Here is a 17341-nt window from a genome sequence, read left to right on the forward strand (position 1 = left end):
TGGTGCATTTAATCCATCACTTGGGACAACAACAGCTTTTATATACTCGAGATAAAAGCATAGCAGCCGGTACAGCCGCGGCTACCCATGAGCCTCCTGGGGCAGTCATCCTGCTCTGGTTTGACTGTGGATCTCTTAATGGGATTATCTATTCTCAGTGCTGGAGAAAGGCTGAGGGAGAATTTAGCTTAACACGTAAAGGAACCCATACGAACATATCTGTTGCAGCAATGATGAAAACTCCAGTGTTGACTGTGAAGAGGATTTCAATAATTTAATCTGTTTTAACACATTTGGATTATTCTGCTGTGAAGGCAGCAGCTGATGAAGTGATGAACGCTCAGGTGAGTCATATAATCTACCAGCTGTCCTACAGTACCTGTCCCTGGTAATTCTGATTAACACTTTGTGTGCAGGGTTCCTACAGGTGCTGGAAATCCATGAAAACACTTCAGTTTCAATGTTTTCAAGGTTTGAAAAGGGCTTGAATTTTTGAATAAACTGCTTTAAATCTGGGTTATGTAGGACGCCAAGTCTACGTAACAAGCAGGTGACACATTTAGTTGTGTTTTCCTTTATTTTGTCACCTGTGGAAGTAAATCTTTGCCATCAGATTTTGAAATTAAAAAGCTGCTGAATTTCTAGCACTGAATATTTATGCATTGAAAATGATGTACCTAAATGTTTTGACTCTGAATTTAACTCTTTATTTGTCAATGTTCATAAATTCAAGGTTAAAATAATCAACATTAAAAATTTCAATTTACCAAATTAAGATGCATCACACAATGCATACAATTCAATGTTATAACATTTAGTGTTGACACTGGGGGAACCGAGAAAGAGCAACCGATTATTGGCACAGATTTACTTCCATAGTCACGCTTCTTTAGAAAGCTGTCGCAAAACATTTTGGTTGTTTAAAGCACAATAACTAATTTAAAAGTGCAATGGTCAGTATGCAATATAAACCATACATACTGTATATGAATATGTAACTTGTGTTTGTAAGTATGTAACCACAGCTCTAAGGTGCTTTGAAACTTTGAAAACGCACCTTGAAATGCTTGAAGAGTGCGGAAATTTGACTTTGGAATAGGTGTGGGAACCCTGTATATGTATTAATATAAGTCATTTTTTAAATCTAATTTCAGCCTGATGCAGACACAAACAGCTACAGTCTGTCCGCCATGCTGGGCAGTGATGACAGTGATGAAGGTAACGGCTCTAAAATGATAAGATAAACAGACCAAGAACCAGTATCATGGCTCTGTATTTAAACTGGTTTTGTGTCTTTACAACAGAAATCAGTCCGGAGGAGCCGCCAATCACAAACTGGAACGAGCTGTCCATCATAGAGCGGGTCGGCCTTAACAGGTGACGCTGTCATATTCATATTTATCATGGTTTATCGAACAACAGCGCGATTTAATCTGACTTTTCATTAAACTTTCACTTGTCTTCTGTTTTCTGACAGTGTGGAGATGTCAGAGAAAGATTTGGAGGTAAGGTCCCCTACTTCACGATATTACGGAAGCCCTAAAGGGTCATACATACATACATACATACATACATCCATACATACATACATACATCCATACATACATACATACATACATACATATATACATCCATACATACATACATACATACATACATACATACATACATACATACATACATACATACATACATACATATAATGAGATAATTTTCCTCCGTTTTCCTGTGGTGGAGAGATAATGAATGATTGGCCTGAGATTTCCATCACCCCTGACATGTCATGCCTCCTAAAGACTTCTCGTATCTTTAAGAACCCTATGGAAAACACTGACAGATGATTTCCTATGGTTATTTACTGTTATGAACTTTAACTGTAATCTGTATATTTATGTGCACATTGTAAAACTCCTCCCTGTATTGGTATTTATGTGTTGTAACATAATATTGTTAACAATAAAGTTTGTCAAAATCCAAAAAAACCTATGCAGTTAATGAGGAAATGGGGCCCATTAAGATTGCGCCTCTGATACAGCTGAAGCCGTGCTAACTGTCTTCTTAGACGAGGCACACTAATGTGAACATTATCGTTTTGTTTTCTCCAGATCTCAAATTAATTATCTTGTTATCACGGGAAAACGGAGGAAATCAAATGTTTTAAATAACAGTTTTTCCCACTTTTTATTGCTATTTTATCTACACTGTAATGTGTGCATTACTTGCTCATTGGGCCTGTTGTTTGTCATTTGTCAAGCTTGTTATAATCATTCCTCGTGTTCACACTGTTAAAGAGAGGTCCGCCTGCACTCAAATCTATTCAAACGTTTATCTTTTATTAACAGAAGGGATGATTATAACCAACAGTTCATACAGGCAGCTGACTGTTGTTTCTAGACATACTTTTTACATTTTTGAACCTATCCTTTAATGTTTTCATAAAAACCTATTTGTCTGTTTTACAGAGTGTACTTCTTAATTTTATGCTGAATATTTACTGTTAATATCCAGGCAGCAGATAAAATGTATTTATTTTATTTTTCATTATCATTTCAACCATAAGGAATACAGCTTAAAACCTGACATAAACATCTGAAATGTGAAGTTTGAAACCTGAGTGAACTAAAAGTTCTTGCTCCCAGGCGGCCTTCTCTCAGATCAGCCTGGCCTTCCGCTGTGATCAGTACACCCTGAAGCAGAGGCTGCAGGCGGAGGAGCACGCCCGCAACCTGGCCGAGGAGAACATCCAGCTGGAGCTGACCAGGGGCAGAGAGACCCTGGAGGTGCAGTAAATTACCCATAATGTGAAATAAGCTTTAATGGCACCACCAGAGAGAAGGTGCATGTGTGTATGTGTTTGTTTGTGTGTGTTTTTCAGATGCTGAAGGGCCTGTGTTTGGACAGTAAGCGCAGTACGATCCTGCAGAGGCTGGAGCTGTGTCTGGACATCCTCGGCGGGACGGTGGAGCGAATCTCCAACACATCAGAGGTGCTCGGCGCTGTGCACCAGGTACACTGAGGCTTTTTTTTTTAAATTTATGGGTCAGTATCACTTCTGGTCTGTGGTTTCCAGCCTGTAGGCCGTGGCCCCAATGGGGTCACAAAAGGATTAGAGGGGTACGTTTCTTATGATAAATGTGTTTATTTGTTTTTTTATCGCTGATTTGTGTTTTTTTCTTGTGGAAAACTGAATACTTTCAGCTTTTTAAGCACCAACAATCCTACAAATGTAACAGTTTGAGAAGGAAAAATCTCTTTTGGGTACGACTAACGAGACATTCTCATCAAGGGTTTATATGTTATACGTTGTGCACCTGTTCGAGGAGTATATACAGCAACAAATATCTCTAAGCAGAACAGTGTCTTACTATTGATCTGTAACACGTTATACATATCCGGTCATTGAAGCTTTTAACAACAGCTTAGATATTTTGGTTTTATATAATATTTTACGTTTCTGTTTCTGATAGGAGGCTCGAGTGAGCCGTGCAGTCGAGCTCATGGTGGCTCATGTGGAGAACGTGAGGCGACGACGGGACAGAAACATGGCAGAGGTGGAGGAGGCCCAGCAGCAGGGCTCCTGCAGGAACCTGGACCCCAGAGCATCACCAGGTCTCTGACATTCTGTCTCCTGGTCTCGTTCTGCTGTCGTGTGCAATATTTGACTGAATGTTTTGTTCTAGATCCAGAGGAAAGTGAGGGCCGAAAGAAAAGCTCTCAGCAGGTATGCAGATATTTGTCTCATTGTTCCATCTGGTATAAAACTATCCTTTCATCTCTTCAATCCTCCTTTTATGTGTGTACTTTCAGAACAGCAGTCGTCGTAGAGTCAGCATATCACTAATTCCCAGCCAAAGCATGGTAAGGAGGTTTCTTTCGTCAACTTTCTTTATAAAGGTTATATTCAAAATGAGTTTCTTCTTCTCTGTCTCTACAGGAGAAGATAAAGCGAGACTTGAAGAAACAAGCTACTATTAGAAGATCCTCCAGCAAAGAGTCCTTCCTTTCACCATCTGTTCCCCTGAGCTCCGAGTCCAGCTGCTCTGCCGTGGCCAAAGACGACAGCCGCTCAGCTGACGACAGGTCATCGATAGACTTGACGTTTGCACTTTGTATCTGCCACATGATCAGCAAGTGCGCCTTGTCTGATTCCACTCTTTTCTCTGTATTTTTTTCAGGCCACCGGATCCAGATGAAACTCCGCCAGAAGCTCCAGCTGCTGAGCTTCCTCCACCTCCCATCCCCATCCCAGAGTGCATCCCATCGAAACAACTGGCCACCAATAAGATGCACAACAAAAAGTATGGATTCTCTGTTCATGGACAAAATAGCTTGAACACCTCTCGATACTACAGCCTGTTCTGCAGAAATCACCACGTTTGGTGAAGCTGTTCTTTGCCATGGGTGTTATTGATAACCGTAATTAACAGCCATCATTGATGTTATTAGTAACACCTGCGCCTTTCCTGCTGTAAAAAAACCTAGTCCACCTAGTTTGCCAGAACAACAACAAAGTAAAGAAAAAAAAAAGTTTTTTAAAGTAATTTTTTAAGACAACTTACAAAGAGGACAGATATTGTCGAATTGTTGGTGCTTCAGTCACAAACTTACAAAATCATGTCAGTCACGTCTCAAAATCACAAACAGAGGAGTTGTGGTTGTAGGAGTTTATCTGTCAGTTTTGACAAGACTCTGTAGTTTTGACTTTGTTGCGTGTAATCTGATTAATCACAAAAGTGAAAACTGAAGAATAATTGAAAACGTTAAAGGGACAGTTCACCCCAAAATCAAAAACACATATTTTTCCTCTTGCCTGTAGAACTATTTATCGATCTAGAGATAATAATCCACAGACCTGGTTGTGAGCAGTTTCACATGGGAACTATTTTCTTTCTACAGGACTACACTCACCAACAATCACCACGTATCAGATTATCATTCAGATTAGTTTATAATTTATCTGTACTCCTATCTCACATGAGCTAGCAAACACTGCAGCTCAAGGAGGACATTATTAATGTTTACGTCTCACAATGTCACAAGCACGAGCCACTCGTCCATGAGCGGCTCTATGCTTCCTTCTGCGTGGTGATGCGGTTGTCTCGAGTAACTGGGTCATGATTTCTGGGAAGAGACGTTGCTGTTGAGTTTTACAGGTGTCATTTTGTGGCACTAAGAGCATCAGTGCCATCTAGTTGCAATTTATTCAAGAGCTGACTCTTCCAAAACAGGACAACTCACACCAAAACTAACTAGATTCATGAATAGCACTACGGGTAACAGGAAGAAAAAACCCGGTATTTTTTGATTTGTGGGTGAACTGTCGCTTTAGGGGCCTTAAGGTTAGTGATGATCAAATGAAGCTTCATGAACCATTAGTTGTATTTGTTCAGCCCACTCGTAGTTCTCTTAGTTTAAAGAGAAAGGCTCAATGAATGGTTATTCAATGCGCTTTTAACCCTTTGTTGAACACAGAGCTCCATCTAGTGGAAAATGCTTCATGAAGCTTCATTCGGACATCACAACTTAAGACGGCTTTTGAATTTTGACCCAGTGTTGCGGCTCTGTCTCATAAAGAGGCCTTGTGTAATAACTCAAGTTTCAATATCTTAAATTTTTCAGTTAGCATTGTGTGTGCATGGTGCATATTCTTTAACACATTACATTTAATCACCTTATCAGTTTTACACTGGTCCGTTTCTGGGACTGTCGTGTGAAGGCGCAATTTGGGGCCCACAGCTACATTTTTGGCCCTTGACACTGTTAATCGCATCTGACTAAATAAGCATTAATCGTGACAATTTCATGTGAGGACCGTCTTAAATATGTATAAATAACAATTTTATCCTCTATCTTCTTTGCATTTCATTTGTGAACTGTGAGCATGGGAATAAAGGGAACTGTGCTTTTATATATATATGTAACACTAGTACAAACTTCAGCCTAAAAAACATCAGTGAAGGGCTTTTTCTGTCATTTTGTCCAGTTTTTGGAAAGTTGCGTTGACACTCTACTCCAAAAGTGTAACTTTGTCTTTGTTACAGTTCCCCTCTGGATACTTTGCGACAGCGACACAAGAGCAAAGCTGCGTTGTCAAAGAGAAAAGCAGACAAGGATAAAAAGAGTTCAAATATTTACCGGCAGCTTTCTGTGAACGCGTAAGTCGACGTGCTTTAAAAGACAACTGTGATGAATCTTTCACTGGACAAACACTGACGGACTGACTGCTCTCCTCAGGTGTGGATCCTCGTGGAGACAACGTCCTCTGGCTCACTGGCTGCATCGCTGTCGCTGGGCGCTCCTCTGCACGTACCTGTTTGTGCTTTTCTGTGTCGTAACATTGACTTACTTCTTGTTTCATGACGAAGCACCTGAGCCATGAACACTCAGTCGTCTCAATCCTGTGACTCTATTGTAAACATCAACGTGCAGACCAGCTGAGACTGATGCATCATTCTTTGAATATAGGAACATTTTGTGACACTTTGGGTGGTTTGTGTGTAGTAAGTATTTTGTCAGTAAATACCTTCTAAATAACAAAACCACAAACTTCATTTTCAGTTGTATTTTTTATTATAAATATACAAAACATATCAAAACTGATACAATCACCTGGTTAGTAAGAAAACGCCCTACTGCAGTGAAAACATTCATCAAACCACCGTCTAAGGCATCAGTGATTAATTATTTATGTTAGCAAACGTTCAGATCCAACTCACTTCACATCATGTTTAAATTTTAACTATATATATATATATTTATATAAATATATATAAAAAGGAAGTAAGGTTTTGAAAGGTGAATCAACATTAGTAATTAGTCTTCATGTTGCAAGGGGGAAACTCATTAACAGATAAATAAAGTATAACAATAAAAATTATATTAGAAATAGGAAAAGCTTTTTTGAATACTACTGCAGATACATTTCATGTGCAAATTGTGTGCCAGACACAAATACATTCTTGAAACCACAGCAAAATCTGTTTTAAATCTGTTTTGTATGAACCTATACTCAGAAATGTTAGAGACATCTATTAGAAAACGATATACAATAAATTAAACTGGCATACCACCTTACATTAAGTTTTAAATTAAAAGAGAGAGAAATGTGCTCATCGGAGTACCAATAGGTCCGCGTTTTCTGCATCATGTCAACATATTTTAATCTCACAGAGAGTCCAAAGCCTTAATAAATACAGAAATAAATAGAGAGGAATAACACACATCCTACTGGAGTAGAGGTCTTCGTTACACCTGGCTCACGATTTCAGCATCTTCTGCGATAAACCACTGGACTGGTGTCCCATCTGCAGCTCTCTGGAGAATCACGTTACCCGAACCCTGTGGAAACAAGTCATGAAATCAGTGTTTGTCTTATACATCCTGTACATAAATACATTGGTTATCCGCTTCGCTGGTCAAAAGAACACTAATCATCAACTATTTTAATAATCACTCATTTTGCAAGCACAAATGCCAAAAACATGACGGTTCCAGCTTCTCAAATGTGAATATTTGTTGTTTTTCTATGCCTTAACATTATTGCCAACTGAAGATTTTGGGGGTTTTGAACTTGTGTTCAGACAAATCAAGACTTCTGAAGACGTCACCTTTGACCCTAGGAAATTGTGATGGACATTTTTTATTGATTTCTGATGTTTGATAGACCAAACAATTTATCGATTTATTAAGAAAATAATCCACAGACTGGCTCCAGCCCTGGTATATATTAAAGGGACATATTATGAACATTTTCAGGTTTGTACTTGTACTTGTATTTTTATACTTTAATGATCAAATAACACTTTGTCTCCCTGAATATATCCCTCTATTCACTCTCTGTCTGAAACTGTCTCTCTAAGCCCTCCTCCCAAAAAGCAGCCGGGGAATGACTGTAGCAGCACTTTCTACCTATATATAGTGTAGTTGTGACATCATAACTGTACAGAGGTCATGACGGCTCATTTAAAAACACAGTTTCTGAATACGGGCTGTGTGCATTTCTCCGTGGATTGAGCGTTCTGATACTTTTAAACATTTTCTTCAGCACCTCAACCTGCTTAATCATAAAAACAAACAAACATGGAAATCTCACTTTTTGCAATATAGGACCTTTAAAACTCTTGTATTAGTTGCCTATTTTACTCTTTACTGTATCGTTGTCTGTACCAACCTGCTTGAATGGAGGCAGATGAGGTGAAGTGGGGCTCATGACACTGTGGGAGCTTTGCTGATCCATGCAGCTTGGCCGTAACTTCTGTTGCTGATTCCTCTGATGCCAGGACTTCAACTCCTCCGACACGATGTCCCTTGGCATCAGCCTGATGGCGTGGTTCGGGTACTCCTTCAGCGAGGGCGTTCTCACTAGCCTGGTGTACGGCGGAGGGGTCTTTAGGATTCCCCTGGGGGACAATGCTCCCTCCTGCCACTGTCTTTGCTGAGGACTGCTGGCCACAGGAGGATGGGACAGGAAACACTTTCCCATGTCCAGGTCTTGAGGAGAGAGGGGGCCGTCTTCCGCCATTGCCCTGACGTAGCCGGGGCTGGACTGAGAGAGATTGGTGTTTTTGTGTGAGCTGGAGAAGCTGGAGAAGCTGGAGAGACCTTTCTTTTGTGCTCCTAAGTGGAACCCGTAAGGCGGCGGGCAGAGCTTTGGGATCTCAGTGGGTATGTCCCTGCCAGGAGAGCCAATATAGGAGGAGGACGAGTGCTCTGAGCTGCTGTCCTCTGAGCTGGACTGGTAAGGGCGCAAGGGAGTGTACTCTGGAGACCGCACCAAGAAGTCAGCCACGCAGCGCCGCTGGGGCAGTCTGGCTCGCCCTCCGTTGTTCTCTGAACTGAGGCGCTTATTGTTAGAAGGTGGCTTACTTTTGGGAAATCTGAGGAGACAAATCATTTGAAATCGTAAAAATTATAGCTACGCGTGTTGTTATGCTTTGTGTATTAGTGTATCTGACTTCTCTGTTTACCTGAAGGACTGGGAGTACTGTCGGCGTACATGCAGCTCTGGGGTGGAGGGGGCGCTGGTGGAGTGGTTCTGACGCAGGGCCGCGTTCTTGATAAACTGAGACAGAGGAATTATGCTCTCTGCAGACACCTGGGGTCCTGCTGGACTACTGCACACAACCCAAACAGAAAGAATGATGTGAGAAATGAATACTGACACTGAGCTCCTGGTTCTTGATTTTCTTTTCTCTCTTATGTTGACCCAAACTCTGCCCAGTGCAGTTGTGTATTCAGCTGTGTTGTTATTACACTTCCGACTCATACCTGGACCTGCTGCTGGAAGCAGACTGATGGTTCGTGGCCTTCTGGTAAGGCTGATCCAGACTGGTCTCTTTCCACGGAGAGTTCTGGATGGGAGAGCGCTCGTACTCCACACTGAGCTGGCTTGACGACTGCTGGGACGACTGAAGGGTCGTTGCTGACAGCTGGAGGGGGTCTGAATAGGAAGTGCCCAACACTGGAGGAGAGAGAGGGCTGGGCGAGTCCACATCTATGGATGAACATGATACTGTTGTTATCATGATGCACCACAATATCTCAGAACTATATTATCTATAACATACATCCTCCTAATCCCTACTTTGTTTTACTGCGTGTCTAAAGGGAAGCATGTCTGTCAGAGAGTTGATGATAATCTTCAAAGCTTGCATGTATAAATTAACTCCCCACTCACCATCATCCAGGGCCACCACATCAGACAGGGAGCTGTCATCAGACATGCTCAGATCTGCATACAGAAAAGGGAAAGTTTTAAAAGCCTCCATGAAACTCACAGAACGTGTTCATGAGTGCAGTGCACAGTTTGGCCTGAAGAGGACAGCAGTGTACCTCACCTCTGTTTTGGTTGTTTGAGACGTTGATGCACGGTGAGTTGCACTCGTTCTTGACCCTGTGCTGGGACACGGCCTCCTGCAGATCCTTCACCTTCTTTTCCTCCCTCTTGCACTGCTGCAACCGGCTCTTTTTCTGTGGTTTACTGAGGTTGCCCTCTAGGGAGAGTTTGCGAGCTGCCTCATAAATCTGCCGCTGAAGAGCCAAGTCAGTTTCCAACACTTGCAGCTCCGAATCCTACGATAAACACAAATACTGATATTTAGTTTAAGCTGATGAATTTTAATCCCTTTTATCCCTTAAAAAAAAGCGCTGGCGGAGGCCTGTACCTGTGTATCCAGATGGATCAGACCTTCGTCAAGCTTGAAGGAAGCTCCGATCCTCCTTCTGACCCGAGGTAGCTTCTCGTCGGGCATCAGAGGATAGTCCTGGGGCAGTTTACCAGTCAGCTCCTGTCGTATCAAAATAAAAGTGTCGATTACAAAAAAAGAGGAAAGTGACCTCTACAAATGTAATTATAGCCACGTTCCTCATGACTAATCAAGGCATAAAATAATATATTGGTAGTATGTACTGAGGTTGTCATAAGTATCCAAGTATACTTTCAATACCACGTCTTTTAAAATGTTTCAATATCTATGTGATAGTATCAAAAGTACCGAAGATACAATTAAAGCAGAACTGCTGTCAAATTTTCAACACAAGGCTGCACAGATGAAACAACAGCTGTGTGTTTGTATGTGTTACGTAACTTTTCCTGAACCAACACTGTGTGCAGATCTTAATATTAAAAAAGGGGGGAAATTGTTCTATTTAGTGCACGGACTTTTTTTGTTCTCTTTTTGCCATGGTATCGAAAAATGTATCAAGTATTGGTTTCTTTTGTTTGTTTTTTAAATAGATTGTATTGATTTTCTTATTGCAATAGAACAGTGCTCTCTGTATTCACAAAAATATCCAAACAGGAAGGAAAATAAACCACCATCCCAACCAAAATAACTTCAGGTAGCTTATGACTGTCCTTACCCCATAAAGTGAAAAAAAAGAAAAGAGAGAGAAAAAATAAACAATAATAATAACAATAGCATTGTTTTCGTTTGTTTTAAACACAAGTATTGTATCAAAGTTTAAAATTCTGATATCGTAGTATGTGCATGTTATCATCTAGAAACGACTTACTGCCTCCCTGATGCAGAGCTTCCTGAGCTCCAGCAGGCAGAGCTCCAGACGCTCCTCCAGAGACTGGTGCTTCAGCTTCAGGGCTCTGGTGTGGGTGGTAAGGTCCTTCACTGGGGACGTGGGGCTGTCTGGACCTGCAGTGAACACAGGAAATAACAAAAAAAAAACCCATCAGGATCTGAAATATACTATTCCTTATTTCTATTCTAATTTATATAATTTTCCCGTGTATGATCCAGGAACTATTTCATCCCATCCGGCATTATATTTTATAACACACTTATTGTGCCTACACTGTGAATCAAATTCCCTTTTGGGTGATAAAGTTAGTAAAAATTAACACCTGCAAAATCAAATTGTAAGACTATATTATTAATACACAATGTCCTCTTAAATGTTAAGGAATCGTAAAAATTAGCTGGGAAGAGGAGCTTGTTAAAATATAAATAAATATGACAATGTTACATACATTTTCTTTAGCTTGTTTTCATATCAGTGGTATTCTTGTGTTTTATTTTGATTACGCAGCTCTAAGCTACACATGTCCTTACCAGAGTGCACAATGATCCCACTGTCAGTGTCGCTGATCTCCTCTTTACTCTCGATGGCCGTCATCTCGACTGTCTGCTCCTAAGTTTTTAGAAGTACCTGTTGAAATAAGCACAAATTTCTCAGATTAGTAAAATTAGATTGATCACTTTTGCTGTTTTCGCACCACATGGCTTCATTCATGCTCCCTGCTGCTGCTTTGCTTAACAAAAGTGAATGACTGGCGAGTGTCCTTTCACTCAGCTCTCCATCTCCCTCCTCCTCCTCCACCTCTTTCTCCCTCCCATGCTCCTTCACAAAAGAGGCAGACCCCCGCGGTCGACTCGGCACATGTGCGGGGGTTAATCCGAATCGTGGTGCCATGGTGACGGGTGCGCGGTGCGGCTGGCTAGGGGAGCGTGTCGACGTGAGGCGTGTCAGAGGGCGTTTAAAGAGCCCAGGCCCCGAAAAAGAAAGCAGATGGCAGCAGGAATTACCCCACTCATGGACTGCACCTGTTCCCCCACGCACCCCTCCCTCAGCTCCTATTCAAACAGTGTCAAAAAAACCCTCTGGGGGCTTTGAAGTGGAAGAATGTCTCAATGCTGGGGTTGTCCACGCAGCATCAGATCACAAGGCCCCTGCTGACTCCTGTGCAACACTGCCCATTTCACCAACACACTTTCACAAACAGGCCAACACAACTCATGTTTACGGCCCGCTCTGCTCCATTGTTGCTGCCCACCACACATCTGACTGACAATAAACAAGTGAGCGAGATGTGGAGAGGAGCGACAGAAAAAAGGAGAAAAACAATGAAGACAACAAATTGGAGAAAACATTTAGGGATAAGTCAAGGCTTTTAAAACTCAGTCAGGGTGTGTGTGTGTGTGTGTGTGTGTGTCTGTTTGGGTGAAATCGCCTTAGGATGAGAGAGAAAAGCCCTTACTTTATCTTTTTTTTTTAGGTCAATTCATTTATTCTGGATCTCACATGTCTGCCACAACCCGAGACTTCTCCTAAAGAAGGCCAGCAGATCACAAGAGACAGTTACAGGCAGTAACGTGATTAAAAGATATTATTAGATTATTAGTCTCACTTATTGCTCCAAGTCCACACATTCTTATAATGATAGTTCATGAATTCAAGCTGTGTCTGCATTAATATCATGTAAAGAGAGCTCATACGAGAAGAAAATGATGTGTTGTTAGTTAAGATTAAAGGGTGGCATGAAAACAGACATGACATGAATGACTGTGTTCCTAAGGCGGCTGTGTATAATCCCCAACTCCTGTCTCATCCTCTATGTTTGGAGATGGGTATCAGGCCTTTTCCTGTAGGGACCAGGAGGACACGGAGGTGGACAGGATATTATTGTGTATACCAGAGGCCTGACCCATTCACCACCACAACTCATGTGAACTGATGCAGCTATGAGCAGCTGTAGAGCACAATGAGGCGCAGGCTGCTTGAGTCAGTAAAACAACACTGAAACAAAGGCCCTGTATCCACCAACCAGCCTCAATAATCTACCATGGGCACAATATCTGCTGACAACTCTGCTTCTGCAACTGAGCAGCGTTGTCGAGCCAATATTGAGACAAGGCTGCTGTGAGAGAGAGGTACGGGGAAAGGGAACTGTGCTTACAGAATTTTTTCTGTGCAAGGTTGAGGCCTGCTGTGCTCTCAGACACATGGCTCCATGTTGCAGCGATCTAAAAACTAATAGACGTCAACAGGAATCCAGCCTCGTAATCAGAGACAGGCCGGGTAATGTGGGATTTACCCACTTACACCCCATTACTCTCTGAAGACTTTCACAAGAGTCTGTGGTCGGACGTCTAGAGTGAGTGGGTGGGTGGGTGAGTTTTGGTAAAGCAGCAGATCTCACTAGAAATTGCAGCTTATTGCCAAGACGTTGATGCTATTTGTCATAGCTTTTATAAAAAACCTGGAGTCATGGGAGTGTTGGAATCATACTGTTATTATTGAGAGCCAATAAAACACAACTAGCAGTCCATTTCCTCGGGGGGATAGCTGGTGATAGCACAGTCTCCACCCGCCTTGATTGATGTAGTCATAACATCCTAATTGCAGCACATGAGATCACTGCTAATGATGACCATCTAGGAAAAAGTGTTGGGGATGGGAGCCGACCACGATCCCACCCGTCCTCGCCGCTCAGCGGACTGTGACGGTGCAACATCTACGGATGCGGGTGTTTATGGCAAGAGATCACAATGTGGATTCACTGTCTCCCGGACTTCCCCCACCTCCCTTTCCCATGAGCCTTCGGAGCTGCAATCTCCTGGAATGCTGCCACCACCACCACCGCCGCCGCGCTCATTACCACTGTGGTCGGCCCTGGAATTACCAATGGGGACCAGCCTCGCCGAGGAAACAGTGAGGGATGCCTGAAACCAGACCGAGGCCCCGTTCAAACCCTGTAATTAAGACTCTCCACTGAATGCTGATACTATGGAAGAAACCAAACGACTTTACAGCATGCCTTTTTTCAGAGTGTGATGAGAAGCCAACATCCATTCAGCAAAATGGGTCCACTCTGCACACAATATGGGCTTCTGGAAGAAAAAAGTGCATCAATGTGGGGGAGCGGCAAGAGGAGAAAAAAAATGAAGTGTTGTATTACAGAGCGCGTCACTGGAGTCAGATCTTTGTCTTAGGAAGCAGCGCTGAGTGTGGAAACTCCACAGACGAGAGGCTGTGACAACTAAAAAAAAGCCAGGGTTATTATGAGCAGTCTGTATCAAAGACTCAAACAATGTCTGAATCTTTCTTTTGTCAGATCAACATTGTTGAATAGTGCAGGGGTCTTAGTTTTCCAGCAGAGACAATGCAGGGGTAATAACCTGTGCTCAGTCACTGGAGGCCATATGCCGTCCAGACACACCAGCTCTGTCACGGCCCAACAACAGCGTAAATACAGAGGGCAAGAAGAGATGCTCCATTGTTCTACAGGGGCTGCAGGGCTGACCGTGGGATGATGACACCTTGCCCCTGTTGAGTCATCATTTCTGAGGCCTCTGAACGGACACTGATGGTCATCTCAGGCTCCTGGCAGGATGTGGTTACAGCTTTTTCACCCACAAGTATCCACTGTTTACAAAAGCACCGGGGGGACTCCAGGGGCACGACAACACAGAGGTGTTGTCTTTAGCACCACAGTAGCACCACATGTCTGTCAACATGTGGACTGATGGACATGATGTGTATTCTGCTGCCTTGGGCACAAACAACTGCCACCAACCAGCCTGTTGCACCACATAAAGAGTCGTTAATCAAAGCAACCTGTTCATATTCATGGGACGGTACAGAGCAAGTGATTAAACTGCAGCAAGTTGTTTTGTATTCATTAATCAGGATGCTAGTCTGATAATATTGAGTGGTTTTAACTCTTTCTTTACCTTCATTTTATAGTTTTTTAACACAGTATTTTGTATGTAGAAGAGCAGTGGTGGAAGATCAGATCATTTTCAGATCCTAAAATTACTTTTAGTAAATATCTCACCATAAAAATATACCATTCCAAGTCCTGCATTTAAAATGTTATTGACTTTACAACCCTGAAGCATATTGAGCACTTATCTCCATGAGATGTTTATGTACAGCCTAAATAGCACATTCAGTTAAGCTAAATAAAGTTTACAGACTTTCTCGCTTCACACACTTCATCCTAATGTTGCTGCTCCTTCCCTGTCCGGTGTTTCCTCTTTAATATCAAGTTGTTACCCTACAGAAAGTCTCGTGTACTCACCTGAGAGAGTATTTCTGCTCCACTGGTGTCTCCTCTGAGCTGTGCACACTTTCTCTGGTCTGGTCAGATGTGCAAGCGACGCTTGGGACATCTGTTCAAGTCCACTCCACTGTCCCGGTGAAGGGGGGACAACTTAATCGATTTACTCCTTACTTAAGACTAATTTATTCTTATTACATGTATTTTTTGTATTTACTCTAAAATGTTTTATTTTCATTTTAAACTCTCTTTAAAACGATTTGTTGTCACGAAAGTAAGGGAAAGATACATTTAGCGGCGTCGGTGATCCCCCCCGGACTCTGATTAAATGGTTCGGTCCGACGCTGCTGACTCTCCAGGCACGCTCTACGTATTGACTCAGCACGCGAGTCACAGAGGGGGCTTTAAATTGAAAAGAGGCACAAAGGGAGGCAGGGAAGGAGAGGCAAGTGTTGGTTAAAGCCCAGGACAGCTGGTGAGTAAAGTTGTTGATGTGAACCACCACACTCACCGCAAAGCGGGATGTTTGGGCAAAGGTGAGCCACCACCCCATGTATCCAAGAATGCATTAGAACAGTGGTTCTCAAACTTAGTACATGACGTACCACCATATCAGGCTCTCTCAAATACCACCCTGTGTTAAAATGCCCTCTAGGAGCCTGAACCCGTGCTAAAGTTCCCTCTAGTATACATACTCTAGGAGCCAAAACGCTGTTATAATGCCCTCTATGAACCAATACGTGTGCTAAAGTTCCCTCATGAAGCCAAAACGTGTGTTATAATGTATCTTGAGGAGCCGACACGTGTTATAATGCTCTCTAAGAGCCAAATCCGTGCTAAAGTGCTCTTTAGGAGTCAAAACGTGTGCTAAAGTGCACTCTAGGAGCCAAAACGTGTGCAAAAGTGTTCTCTAGGAGCCAAAACATGTGTTAAAGTGCTCTTCATGAGCCAAAACATGTGCTAAAGTGCGCTCTAGGAGCCAAAACACGTGTTATAATATCCTCTATGAACCAAAACGTGTGCTAAAGTTCCCTCTTGAAGCCAAAACGCGTGTTATAATGCTCTCTAGGAGCCAAAATCCGTGCTAAAGTGCACTTTAGGAGCCAAAATGTGTGCTAAAGTGCTCTCTAGAAGCCAAAACGTGTGCAAAAGTGTAGGAGCCAAAACATGTGTTTAAGTGCTCTTCATGAGCCAAAACATGTGCTAAAGTGCGCTCTAGGAGCCAAAATGTGTGTTATAATGCTCTCTAGGAGCTAAAACACGTGTTATAATGCCCTCTATGAGCCGAAATGTGTGCTAAAGTTCCCACTAGGAGCCACTATGTGTGTTATAATGCTCTCTAGGAGCCAAAATCCATGCTAAAGTGACCTTTAGGAGCCAAAATGTCTGCTGAAGTGTGCTCTAGGAGCCAAAACGTGTGCAAAAGTGTTCTCTAGGAGCCAAAACATGTGTTATAATGCTCTCTAGGAGCTAAAACGTGTGTTATAATGCCCTCTATGAGCCGAAATGTGTGCTAAAGTTCCCTCTATGAGCCACAATGTATGTTATAATGCTCTCTAGGAGCCAAAACCCGTGTTTTAATGCTCTCTAGGAGCCAAAACCCATGCTAAAGTGCACTTTAGGAGCCAAAACCTGTCCTAAAGTGTGCTCTAGGAGCCAAATCGTGTGCAAAAGTTTCCTCTAGAAGCCAAAACATGTGTTAAAATGCTCCTCATGAGCCAAAACATGTGCTAAAGTGCCCCCCAGAAGCCAAAACATGTGCTTAAATGCTCTCTGGGAGTCAAAACGTGCTAAAGTGCCCTTTTTTTCCCTTTTCGCCCCTGCCCTTTCAGAAAGTCTGTGCAAACCACTACCGACACTATTCAGCTGCGGGCAGGAAGGTTTATTCCTAACCAGAAGATTATTTATTGTTGACTGTCTTCAGCCATGACTTCAGTTTCAGATGGACTGCTCTAAATATTCTACTCCTGATCCACATCATTTTGTTTAATTTAACATTTTGTTTAATGTTTAATTTGTTTCTTTAGATATTTTAGCCCTTTATTG

General features: G+C 42.3%; 1 protein-coding gene across 1 annotated transcript; it reads right to left on the bottom strand.

Annotated features, from left to right (window-relative positions):
- Positions 1 to 7209: 7209 nt before the first annotated feature.
- On the bottom strand, positions 7210 to 15370 carry inavaa (innate immunity activator a). The gene is made up of 10 exons (XM_083919901.1): positions 15317 to 15370; positions 11565 to 11661; positions 11014 to 11147; positions 10164 to 10286; positions 9837 to 10071; positions 9677 to 9730; positions 9268 to 9493; positions 8967 to 9113; positions 8171 to 8876; positions 7210 to 7338 (listed from the first exon to the last, which is right to left on the bottom strand). The coding sequence occupies exons 2-10, from the start codon at positions 11626 to 11628 to the stop codon at positions 7246 to 7248; spliced, it is 1782 nt and encodes a 593-aa protein (XP_083776027.1). The 5' UTR covers positions 11629 to 11661; positions 15317 to 15370; the 3' UTR covers positions 7210 to 7245.
- Between the last annotated feature and the right edge of the window lie 1971 nt (positions 15371 to 17341).

The sequence above is a fragment of the Echiichthys vipera genome (genome assembly GCF_963691815.1).
Source record: "Echiichthys vipera genome assembly, chromosome: 9".
Lineage (NCBI taxonomy): Eukaryota > Metazoa > Chordata > Actinopteri > Perciformes > Trachinidae > Echiichthys > Echiichthys vipera.